Raw genomic sequence first — 12,614 nt, 5'->3', positions numbered from 1 at the left:
CACGTGGCCTCAAAGTGCACCTGGCCTGGCAGAGGCGCCGTGGTGACGTCGCCATCACTTAGTGCGAATGGTGGGTATTTGTACGTTTGTTGAACTTATACTGGTAAGAACCTCCTGGTTACACCAGCCCACGAGATTATTGTGTCCGTCGTGCAGGGAGGGGCTGGGTGGGGAGGGAGGGGCTGGGTGGGGAGGGGCTGGTCAACCCGTGGTGCCCTTATAAAACGCAACGTTTAACCTACTCACGCCGGCTTGTGCCCGCCCTCACAGTCGGGCATATTTGCGGAATACACCACGCCGCCGTTGAACATGGCCACTGACCGAGCAACCCAACGTTCCTACCAGCTCCCTCCGCAGGAATGTGTTTTCGCACCGTAGGTAGCCAACCATACTAATCGGAGGTGCGGGGGAAGGACAACAAACTAAACACTAAAAGCAGTTCTAAAGAAATTCGTTTTCAAATCAGATTATTAAAAAGTGCATAGCTCCGGTGACTTCCTTTTTTCAGAAGAGCGTTCCAGATGGCCACAGAAGCGCATCTGAAAGCGCACGAAGCAAATTAAAGTATTTGTTCTTTGGCTTAGCCATACACCACTGCGATGGTCCGGAGTGGGGGTGATGGTTTATGCTCCTTGAGATCATTTTTATCTTTATTTATTTTATTATTTTTATTAAAAATGTTTTATCTTTATTGATCTTTATTTTATTTTATTATTTTTATTAATTTTGATGTTTTACCTACGTGACTTTACCGAAAACACCTAAGAATGACTCCTTGAGATCAACCGCTGCTTCCTCTCACGATCCTGCGATACAACGAATCCATCCAACAATCCGACCTGACATGAACCGAGTCCATCGCTCCGTCTCCGCGATGGATGTCCGAGGACGAGTTCCATCCGTTGGCTGTCACTCCGTTATAATCCTTGACCATGGGAGCGTCAGTTTTAAGTTTTAGACGAAGAGTCTTTCTCGCGGCCACTGGCTGTGGTATGAAAAACGGCATTTCGTTGAAACGTCGCCTATTCTATTCCACTTTCAGGCATTTGGTATTGGATGTGTGAAGTTGTAGCTTTCTTTAACAGGTTGAATGATGCCCACGTTCGTTCACGTAAATCAACTGAAAAGTGCGCAAGGCATGGAGAGACGCACGCTTGGAATTACATTGCGGAACATGGATTCGAGGACATAGCAGTAAAAAAAAAAATATTCTTGGTTCTTTCGGTAAAGTCACGTAGAAGGGAAATAATAAAAATAAAACATAATAAAATGATTCTCACGACGTTTCGGCCACAACGCAAGCAGCCGTCCTCAGGTGAAGAACAGGTCTGTCGGAAAGACAGCGTCTGAATCTGTCCTTCACCTGAGGACGGCTGCTTGCATTGTGGCCGAAACGTCGTGAGAATTATTTTATTGTTTTATTTTTATTATTTTATTATTTCCCTTCTACGTGACTTTACCGAAAGAACCAAGAAGATGAATCCCTGCAGTCACGAAAGATTTAAATCGAAATTTAATAGTTATTGTTTTTGTATTTTTCATATTTTTTTATTTCCCTTCTACGTGACTTTACCGAAAGAACCAAGAATAATAACACTATTATTTTATTATTTCCCTTCTACGTGACTTTACCGAAAGAACCAAGAAGATAAATCCCTGCAGTCACGAAAGATTTAAATCGAAATTTAATAGTTATTGTTTTTGTATTTTTCATATTTTTTTTATTTCCCTTCTACGTGACTTTACCGAAAGAACCAAGAATAATAACACTATTATTTTATTATTTCCCTTCTACGTGACTTTACCGAAAGAACCAAGAAGATAAATCTCTGCAGTCACGAAAGCTTTAAATCGAAATATTGTAATCCAATTAATATTAAATCCGCAGCACTCATTCGCTCGCCATCTTACTACGGGCGAGTGCTCATTGGAGTCCACGGGCGTTTGTCGTGCAACGTCATCAAGTAGCGACGCGCGGCCTCTGACCGAAGTCCCCCGCCCCATAGAGTAACGCGGCAGGGGCCCTCCCCTACCCAACATGGCCGCCCCCAATCGCTGGGTGACGTCCTCCACGTGCGACGCGAAGTCGCCCTCTACCCCCCCCACACACCACAATCCTCAACGCGCTGTGAGCTTCCCACTCTCCTCCGCCCTAGGTCAACCTCGCCAGCGGTGGGCTTCACACACACACACATCGCTTTTACCTTACGAGTTTACGGCGAATAGCTGCGGGTTTCTTATCCGTGCCATTACACGGCGTGGTGCGTCGTTGACGTTCAATTGTCACCGTTTCTCGTCTTTTTTTCTTGTACCGGGAGGTGCCCTTGGACCGTGGCTTCGATGAGGCCTAAATGTTCTTAGCCTGACCCGGCAGTATATGTGTCAAGGGAATAATACCACGATGTTATCTTTCATAGTTTGTGTTATCGGTTGTAACGTGATGTTGTCGTTGTAGTTTTGTATTGCTTTGCGCTGTCGTGTGGCAATGGCGACCACTTGGAGGGCATTCATCCAGCAGTGGATCGATAATGGATGCTGATTGTCAACGATAGTGCTCGTTATGGGTTATATGGGTGGACTGGTCCCCATCGTGGGAATGTGGAATTTCCACCACTGACCCATTGCAGATATGCGCCGTAACTATGCCTCTGTAATGTGATTTTGTCGATTGGGCTTGCTGTTAATGAATTTGGCTTTCGTTAAAGGCGATGTGGGATTCCTTTACTGCCTCAGAACTAAACGTAGAGATGAAACAGGAGGAGGATTTATCCACAAATCTGGCTGTCGTCTGCTTGATGTTGTAATTACTGGCGAAACGGCGTACTCAGATTGTAAATGTTGTGGATTTACTCTCCAACACACCGGTGTTGCTGTACTAGTGACGAATTGGAATGTTCTGTGTACGTGACAAACCTTACTAATTAACTGCCGGGTGGTGGCTGGTTTAACGACACATTTATATCTACGCGATCTAACTCAACATACCTCTATTATAGATGAGGCTTGTTTTAGAATGTGCACAGTTTAGCTTAATTTGACTTTACATGTAAATTGGGCCCCGATTTTGATGATGAGCGCGATGCCTATACATCTCTGGGTGTGAAGACAATTCTATTATTGAATCTAAGTAACTATTCTCCGGATTACAAGACGCATTGTTTTAGCTGTATATAAAATACAAGTTGGTTTGCGTCATAATCGAGTAATATGTATTGTCTTCCAGAAGCCGTGTTGCAATGTAGCTGTTCAGAATCATCTTCTGGAAGACGGTTGCCCTTAGCAATTTCATTACCACCCAGAGGACAGAAGACCACTACCAGAATAGTTTTACAAAAGACATCGATCCCCCATTTTAAAACCGCTTGTTCAGAGTCATAAACAGGAGACGAGTATGAAAAAAAATGAAAATAACTAAATTAAATCACGACGTTTCGGAGGCAACACAAGCTTCCGTCATCAGGTGGAACAGCCACAGCAAAATGACTGTAGTGAGTAGAGGCGGGTCAGCTATGTGTCTGGAGACTCAATTTATATTTTGTGCGTGTAGATGTCGGGCTTCTTCACACAGTACTGGGGCAAGATGCGACCCTATTACCTCCACGCCCATCCCCAGGTGTGGGTGGGTGTCGGCGTTATGTTCCTCCTCTACTACAAAATCTCATTCGGAGGTGAGTGCCCTCGTGTGCCTTCAGATTAGCTCTGCTATTTTATCCTTACATTGTACAGGAGAATGTTAACGTGTTTAATTATGGAAAAGATAAGTGGTTTCTCATTTTTGAAATATTTCATGCTACTTTGTAATCTCGTCATGTAATATACTGTATTTTTCTTCTTGGTTCTTTCGGTAAAGTCACGTAGAAGGAAAATAATAAAAATAAAACATAATAAAATCATTCTCACGACGTTTCGGCCACAACGCAAGCAGCCGTCTTCAGGTGGAGAACAGGACCTGTTCTCCTCCTTCTACGTGACTTTACCGAAAGAACCAAGAAGATGAATCCCTGCAGTCACGAAAGCTTTAAATCGAAATTCTGTATTTTGTTTTATTTTCAGGCAACAAAGCAGTGAAGAGCAGTGAGTACCTTTTTTCCATGCACATAAATGGAACTGTTTTGTTAGTTTACTGACAAAAACACTTATGGTGTCTTCATACGTCTATCAAATAAAATGTGTTTTATTGGCCAAAATATTGATCACGCTTTGTCATAAATATGAACTGCACTGGGAGTTGAAGCACTTTTTCTCGTTTCCAGGTAGCTCGGGTCACTAATGTAAATGTACCCCCATGAAGACCAACCACATTGCTGCACATCTCCCTTCAATGGACCATGCGCCTTGGTTTAGACTTTGTGCTGGATGCAACAGGAACATTGATCACTGAGACTGTCATTGTACCTATTGTATAACCTCTGTCACAATAAAATGTGAAATCGAAATGTTATTTCTCGTATTTACATCTGCTATTTCCATCACAACAGTCCTCATTACAGTACTTCAGTTGATAAATTGGGTATTGTAAAAATATCTCCACTATGCGATTGTATTTTTGTTGTAAAAACATTAAACAAGGATGGTTAGGGATATTTCATAAACTGTAAGATTGATAGATATACCACAAAACATATTTGCTTGAAAATACAAATTAACCAGGCTAATAATACATTTAAAAGTCAGACTGGCTGTGGTGCATCTCTAAAAGGAGATGGATGTCTTGACACGATATGCCCACAACTTGTGTCCAACAATAAAATTCACTTGGAAAATAACAGCAATGACCTTGAATGTTTGCACACCAGCTGTTAATTCACAGAGATGACCCGTTTATCAGACCAATCACCAGACAATACTTCCTGCATGCATCATTTGACCATGTCTATAGTTTCACTGCGATTGGAATTTCCACAACAGGACCAATGAAGTGAAAGTATACATATTCACAAATGCCCTGCAAAAATAGGCAATGGATAACACTGGTCAACACACTTTTTCTGGCATAAGGTATTCCAACGGTTTTAAGGTAATTTTAGGGGTGCTGATTCCAAATCTGGCATCAGTTTTTGTCTATCACATCAGGTTTTTGAGATATCAAATATTGCATTTTCAATAAAAACTGCAGAAGAAAAATATTACATAAATGTGGATATCTACATAAAATGATATTATAAACACACTATCCTAAAAATACAGCACCATATTTTAACACTAAAGCAGTCACTGACTCGCAACAACTTGCAATCATAAGTGACGGAGTTAATTTCGGGTAAAATCAATGAAAATGGGGTATGCCGATAGCATACAAATGAGATGTGATAGAGCAAATCTGAGATCAGATTTGGAATCGGCACCCTGAAATTAGTCTAAAACAGCTGCAAAAGTCCAGGCCAGAAAAAAAAGTTTTTTTTTGTTGACCAGTGTTATCATACATGGCAATTACACATGTTCTTCTCGAAGTGTACGGTGAAAAGGCAATGCAACAGATTGCATTGAACAAGGTACCATTTGTATTCCTGTGCAAAAAGTGAATTCAGTTCTTTATCAATCTGCTTGAAGGCCTCTACACCGTGTCGGTAATGGAAGTTGATCCGACTTCACCAGGCAGTTTGGGTTTGTGATGAGTGAGCCCAGGACTGCTTCTGCTATGTATGTTGAACTTCTTTTGCACCATACGTAGCCAACCGTTATAGGCATCACTCAACCACTTATATTAGTGACAAGGAATTAAGCGTTAAGTGGTTGGTTTGATAGTACACTGCTTTAAATATTCTCCATTGCTCCCTTTGATCAAGTATAGTTACAGGGGCAGACCTGCAATTTCTTGCTTGTGCCACTGGTGGCAAAAACACCTTCAATTGGAGCTCAAGATCCCTTCCAGGGGTTATTTGGCCTACTCTTTCACACTGGCCAGATGTCTTGAAAGGTGTATGAAACTACCGATAAATGTCATAACATATTATTCTCTGTACTTAATTACTTCATTCTGAACTTTAACGCAAAGAAACGCTAGTACATGAACATAATTCACAATTTACTGTACTCGGACACATTTCCTTGCACTTGGGTGAGATCCAACATACATTCACAACGCAAATCGGAACAAAAACATGCAAAATTAAGTTAACATGAAGCTCAACCATCGTGGATGAGTGCATTCAATTACAAATTCTGCGGCCCCCCATTAATCAGAGTTTCTGGTAGGCACTTATGCAACTAAGTAAAAAATACACATGCGAAAACATCCCCATCGTGCTGTTAAACCTCCAATGAGTTCAAATGTGTGGCAGCCCTCACCGATGCCTTATCGGAGAAAGTGTCCCCCTCTGAAAATGAGTGAAGAACACTGGGTTTAGCTCGACAAGTTGAGTTGTTGGATAGACTTAGCTCGTGGTGATCCTGGGTCACCTGTTGGCCGCTGTTACATGGTAAACGAGTCAACAGTCCGGTTTTATAATCAGAATATTTATCCTGGAGGAATCCGATGAGCTATGAAATGTGTTCAAAGATGTCATGTTAGGGGCGGGTCAGCGAGTTGCATCAACAAACCAAGAAAAACGATATAAAGGTAAGAGAAAATGTAAGCAGGTCGCGATAAATATAAGGTATCGAAGTACACATTTTACAAGTACGTGAATTCCTGTCGATTTGTCAACACCAAATGCAAGCTTGGGTAAGGCAGGAAAACCACATTCCTGCGGAGGGAGCTGGTAGGAACGTTGGGTTGCTCGGTCAATGGCCAGGGTCAACGGCGGCGTGGTGTATTCCGCAAATATGCCCGACTGTGAGGGCGGGCACAAGCCGGCGTGAGTAGGTTAAACGTTGAGTTTTATAAGGGCACCACGGGGTGACCAGCCCCTCCCCACCCAGCCCCATCCCTCCCACCCAGCCCCTCGCCGCCCAGCCCCTCCCCGCCCCTCCCCACCCTCCCCACCCAGCCCCTCCCTGCACGACGGACACAATAATCCCCTGTGGGCTGGTGTAACCAGGAGGTTCCTACCAGTATAAGCATAGTACAGTACGCTATCTAGATTCGCGATTTGTACTTTCGCGCGAGTTTTCAAGATCCTAACCCATGTGGATGTCGAGGCCTTCCCGTATATGGGATGAAAAAGTTAGAACTTCAGTGAAGTTGCACGTTTCGATGGTGGGATATGTGAAAGGAGTTTTTTTTTTAACCATAGCTTGTACGAGTATATATCTGCTTTGAGAGAAAGCACATGTGGAAAGTTTTCCATTGAAGGTATTGCAGAAAAAACCTGGGGTTTAGCCAACCTAGGCATTGCAGACGTGCAGTAAAACGATGTCTTTTTTATTGCCTTTGAATATAAGCAACAATTGCACCACACTTGGTGAGCCGAGTAAACGTTCCTGTTTGGCCAGTCAGAAAGGCTGTCCCAGTGTCTCAAATCCTACGTGAAAATCGGGATTTTGTATCGAACGTAAACACGGACACACGGGCATGGGTTCGATTACAGGTTCAAGCATGGGTTTCGATGCAAGCGCGAGTTTGAGCGAAAATGGGTTTTAGAATGGGTTCAAGCATGGGGTAGAGCACGTGTTTGAGCAAGCATGGGATTGAGAATGGACTCGAGCATGGATTTAAGCATGATTTTGTTTTAAAAACTCATTGGTCGCGAAAGCCGACGAGTTCAACCCTGCATCCATATTCCACGGACTCATTCCTTCGTGCTGCAGCGCCATCTATTGGTATAAATTATTATATATAGTGTGTGGCTTTTTCGATTTAAAGCTTTCGTGACTGCAGGGATTCATCTTCTTGGTTCTTTCGGTAAAGTCACGTAGAATGGAAGTAATAAAATAATAAAAATGAAACATAATAAAATAAAAAATATTATTATTTTATTTACGTGACTTTACCGAAAGAACCAAGAAGAGTGTGTGGCTTGTTCGTCGGGGATATTCATTTACCAATTCAGTCGTAACGAGATTTGTTGGAATCTTCTGTTCGTGTTCCGATTTGTCCTGATATCCACAAATTTTTTTTTTTGTCATGCACGTATTGGTCACAGCTGGATTGGTGGGTTTGTTTGATGATTAAAGTATCAGCTGTCCCAAGGCTTGTACGATTAGCAGTGGCATGAATGTTATATACACGAGCGAACAAGAGTCGGCATGGTTTTCATTTGATCAGGCTAGTGCTCATCACCTCGAGAATGTGGGGGGAAGGGGGGTGGATTGGATTCTGTGTGCAGCTTAGAACGAGGCAAGCACGCACGTTTCAGAGCAAGCTTTCCCAAACTTCAGTGCCAGTGACTCATCACAACGCTATGCATTTTACCAACTTGCGTTCAAATACAAGTCAAGTCGTTAGTTACTCTTCACGCCCCTTACAATGTCTAAACAACGTCCCACCGGACGTTGAGAGCGTTGCTTCAAATTAAAACGGTACAGCAATTGCTCTGTTTTGTGGGACACGAGTCCATATGTCGCGGGCGAATTCAGAGACACGAGTAGGAGGCGTTATCCCTCTTGTTTATTCCGGCTCTCACAGCCATAGGGGATAACTCCATACCGGGTCTGGACAGCCAACATGCTTCCAGACCCACAGCTAGAAGAGGCGAAGACCAAGACGACAGCAGCATGACGAGTTCCACTCCCGATGGCAGCAGCCCCGACTGGGAGTCGGAGCTCGCCTTTTATTCTCCCCAGCGTGGCCAGGCTCCGCCCTCGGCCACGCCCCCTTCTGGATCCCCCAGAAGGCTCCGGGCTTGGCCCACGTGTCCAACTGGTAGAGGGGGCTGCTCCCCCTAATTCCAATGTCTACCAATCTCCCAGCGCCACGCGCTACAGTGACTCATTCAATATCACTACGCATACAGTAAGATTCTCCAAGGTCTCTGTTACCATGTTCTCCAGATTACAAGACGCTCCGGAAAGCAAGACGCACCTAAGGCAGTTATATAAATATGGGCACACCCACCTAATTATAAGACGCAGTAGTGCGTCTTGAATATAATAGGGTCATCTGTATGTGAGTTATCTACACAATAAGACGTAGAAAGAGTTTAACTTAACGTCACATGGGACTCACATTTGCACACTTACACGATGTTCCAACATTTGCTTGAAATATGGGTATCACGTCGGGGCAATTGTTTATCAATCATCAGGCGCGTGCGGTTTGTACACTCAATTTGCATTGTATTGTAAGAGACTGGTAAAAAGCGGACAGACGTGTTCCCGTGCGTGGTGGTTCAAGAGGAACAACCAGGGTTGAATTTCAACCAGGAGTATCGGCGACTCGAGACAATATGTCAATGCCCGGCGAGATGTTAACTACCTCGCCCGGTATGCAGGAGGTCGTGGCTTCGATCCAGACTCTGACGCCTGTGTATATTTGGAGTTTGCATGTTTCTCTCCGTGTACGCGTGGATTTTCTCCGGGTTCTCCGGTCCCCGTCCCCCCATATTTAGAAACCTTCCTTTTAGAGTATTTGGCTGCTATACATTTCCGCGTAATGAGCCGCTACGTTGAGCTATCATTTGCGGTCAGGTCGCTTCTGAAAAGAAGCTATACAGCTCAGTGGGCCTCACCTGGTGAAATAAAAAAAATAGTTTAGCTTATTGTACCTCTCGCTGTGGTTGTGACCGCCACTCGCGTACGACCCACCCCAGCCAGAGACCCGTGAAAGATGAATTGGGGCATTAACCCCCTGGGAATGGCGTTATGAGAAACGCATCGGACGACACTTGTTGGGATCTTTAACTCAGCAATGAGCATTGGAGAGGGGTCGCTGCTGTTATGTCAACAGCCCTGCAGCCTCAATCAACGAAGAACGAACTGACGCAGGGTGGGAACAGCAAGAAGGGGAGGAGTGTATGGGATGGGGAGGGAGACTTGGCCCTCTGCTATATAAGAAAAATCTCAGCAGCAAATCAAAAGGACCGCGTATAACCCAACCAACCGCACTGTGGGGTTGGGTTTATGGCAGATCCGTATTAAATATCCTATGCCTCCTTACTCCCCCACCCACCCACCCACACACCCCTCCTACCATCCACAAACCACCCCCGACCGAGCCTCCTCCGTCTTAAAACTACCCACGGTAATTAGCCCGATCGAGACCGCGTGCGGAGGAGCAGTGCGCATTCGCCAAAAGGATTTAACTCGTGGGCTAAATTCGAGTCCTCGCCGCGCTCCAAACTCTTGAAATCTCTTAACACGGCTGTATAACAATACTATTTACACACACACACACGCGCGTATTCGGAGCAGGGATTGCCGCCGGTGTATTTACTCACACAGATACAGACGCGCGCTTTCGTAATTACACGCACATGCGTACTGCGTGTGCGCTATGTAAATCTTGCAGACTGTAGAATGAGATCGTAGCAAGGCGACATAAATAGCACAGAGCGCAAAGTAACTGAGTTGAGCACACACACACACATGTGCGAGCAAGCCCAGCGTTACTCGCAGAAGCTATTCAACGGTGTTAATAGGCTGTAAGTTTTCAATCGGGTTAACAACCCTAAATATCACAGACCCAGCCCGCCTGCTCCCCCCTGGGATGCTGTGCTCACCGACGCGACTCGGGAAGGGACCTGAAGTTTGACCTAAGGTGTAGTAGCAGCGGGTGACATCCTCCGACACACGTAGCTGTAAGTAGGAATAACAACACCAGTTGCTCGGCATACGCAGACGAGAGATGTGGGTTGGAGTATCGGCGCTGACGCCGCCGCTGCTGCTGCTGCTACTGCATGTCGTGGCATGTCAATCCTGGCTTTGTCCGGCCAATTGCCGATGCTTAGAGCAGAGGGTGGAGTGCGTTGGGATGAGAAACCTTGACATACCGTCACCTCTGCCCAGGGACAGCATCTTCTTGTGAGTACAATAGCTCCCACGTTTGTCCAATCTGTCCATCCGTTTGCTCCGCGTAACATCGATTCTTCATCGATTGATTCCGTCCAACCAATCCATATGTTTGTTGGATCCCCCCCCCCCCATGCATCCCATGTCCTTCTGTCTGTCCCTCCTGTCTATCCCTTGATTGTCCGTCTGTCTGTCAATCTGTGCGTTCGTTCGTCCATCGTTTCCGTCCACCTGTTCAGCCATGTGTCCGACTCTGCCGTGCATCCCATGTCCATCTGTCTGTTCGTCTAATGCAGGGGTCGGCAACCTACGGCTCCGGAGCCGCATGCGGCACTTTACGGGCTGCTTCTTGACAATATGTACATATGTACAGTATGTACTCAGATCCATTGCGGCTCTTGAAATACTGAATTTTGTACCGAATTGGAAAGAAATGGCTCTTCTTGTTATTTTGGTTGCCGACACCTGGTCTAATGAAACGTGCGAAAAAATGCAAAGCCACATATCACTCACTATTAATGTGCTTTATCAGAGGGCTCTACGATATGGATGACCTTGTTTAGATTTTTTTTTAATGTGACAGTATTACAGACAACAGGTGTTTGTGATGCGGGCAAAAATATCGACTTTGTTAAAAACGCAACATTTTCATGGGATTAAAACATTTCCAGGCGCACTACCATCTCTTGGTTGCTGACAATGTATTCTTATAACACAGCGTTGTATGCGTTTCACTGTATGTGTACATATGGTAACTGAACACGTGTTGAAATGAAAAATTACAAGGCAACTGAAATTAAGCAGTTTACTTGACTTCATATGAAAAATGTTGCCTCGGCAGTATTTAGTCGTAGTGGAGTGTGTTACACAGTATCGCATTGACACGTGCTGTATTGATAACTAATTGCACTATTGCAGTACGTTTAAATGCGCATTGTAGTAAGTTCTTAAAAATGTGTTTTTTTACGACCGAAAATAATAATCCACTGCTGGATGAACACCTCCCCAAACCATACATTACCACGCTGGCGAGTATGCAGCAATGTAGCGGGCTCGTGAAGGGCTGGTTCAGATATGAACCATCCCCGATGTGAGCTGTTGCTGGAAATATAACTCTTGTAAAATTTCGATTTAAAGCTTTCGTGACTGCAGGGATTCATCTTCTTGGTTCTTTCGGTAAAGTCACGTAGAAGGGAAGTAATAAAATAATAAAAATAATTATTTTATGTTATTTTATCATGTTATGTTATTATGTTATGTTTTATTTTTATTATTTTATTACTTCCCTTCTACGTGACTTTACCGAAAGAACCAAGAAGATAACTCTTGTAGTTGGGTTTAACGAGGGCATTAGCCACTGTGCCAACACTCCACACCCACCGACCTTATTCGCAATTACTTTTCTTACTTAATTACTGCTGTATATTAATTTGCCTATATTACATATTAATTTATTGTAAATTACGTGTTTTGCACAGTGACGAGCGCGTACTTTACAACGAATCCTTGCTTCTTGAATTTAATTTCTTACAATGTCTGAGAGTGATGAGCTCTATATGGACCAGTCCTGACCCCCTCCCCCCCCCTTCACCAACTTGCGCTGGCCAGCGTGGTGAAGTATGGTCAACATTTATAGTCCACAACCACCCACGGCCGGCTTTTGTGGATAGGCCTTCATCCAGCAGAGGATTGGAAAGGGCTGTAGAGTAAAGCTTCAATGCTACTTTTTACCACTGATGTTAATAATTATTATACTTTCATTTTTTATTGCGTAATTCATACTAATA

The 12,614-nt window shown here is 44.2% G+C and overlaps 2 protein-coding genes across 4 annotated transcripts in view; both read left to right on the top strand.

Moving 5' to 3' along the window:
- The first annotated feature begins 2,028 nt into the window (after positions 1-2,028).
- On the top strand, positions 2,029-4,441 carry LOC133342375 (ATP synthase subunit ATP5MPL, mitochondrial-like). The gene is made up of 4 exons (XM_061551498.1): positions 2,029-2,172; positions 3,548-3,668; positions 4,054-4,074; positions 4,254-4,441. The coding sequence occupies exons 2-4, from the start codon at positions 3,548-3,550 to the stop codon at positions 4,268-4,270; spliced, it is 159 nt and encodes a 52-aa protein (XP_061407482.1). The 5' UTR covers positions 2,029-2,172; the 3' UTR covers positions 4,271-4,441.
- Positions 4,442-10,073: 5,632 nt separating this feature from the next.
- Positions 10,074-12,614, top strand: part of LOC133342374 (thyrotropin receptor-like) — a 46,305-nt gene continuing 43,764 nt past the window's right edge. For all 3 annotated transcript variants that reach the window (XM_061551496.1, XM_061551497.1, XM_061551494.1), the window contains exon 1: positions 10,074-10,839. In XM_061551496.1, the coding sequence (XP_061407480.1) occupies positions 10,664-10,839 (176 nt within the window). In that variant the 5' untranslated portion in view covers positions 10,074-10,663. The remainder of the gene's footprint in view (positions 10,840-12,614) is intronic.

The sequence above is a fragment of the Lethenteron reissneri genome, chromosome 14, assembly GCF_015708825.2.
Source record: "Lethenteron reissneri isolate LAM-NWPU_2019-01 chromosome 14, ASM1570882v1, whole genome shotgun sequence".
NCBI classification, from domain to species: domain Eukaryota; kingdom Metazoa; phylum Chordata; class Hyperoartia; order Petromyzontiformes; family Petromyzontidae; genus Lethenteron; species Lethenteron reissneri.
Note: the sequence above shows the minus strand (reverse complement) of the source record. Positions and strands in the feature narration are given on the sequence as shown.

Coding starts and splice junctions, on each gene's coding strand:
- LOC133342375 (XM_061551498.1), top strand. CDS start 3,548: ATGTCGGGCTTCTTCACACAGTACTGGGGCAAGATGCGACCCTATTAC. Junction 3,669..4,053: donor CTACAAAATCTCATTCGGAG/GTGAGTGCCCTC, acceptor TTTTATTTTCAG/GCAACAAAGCAGTGAAGAGC.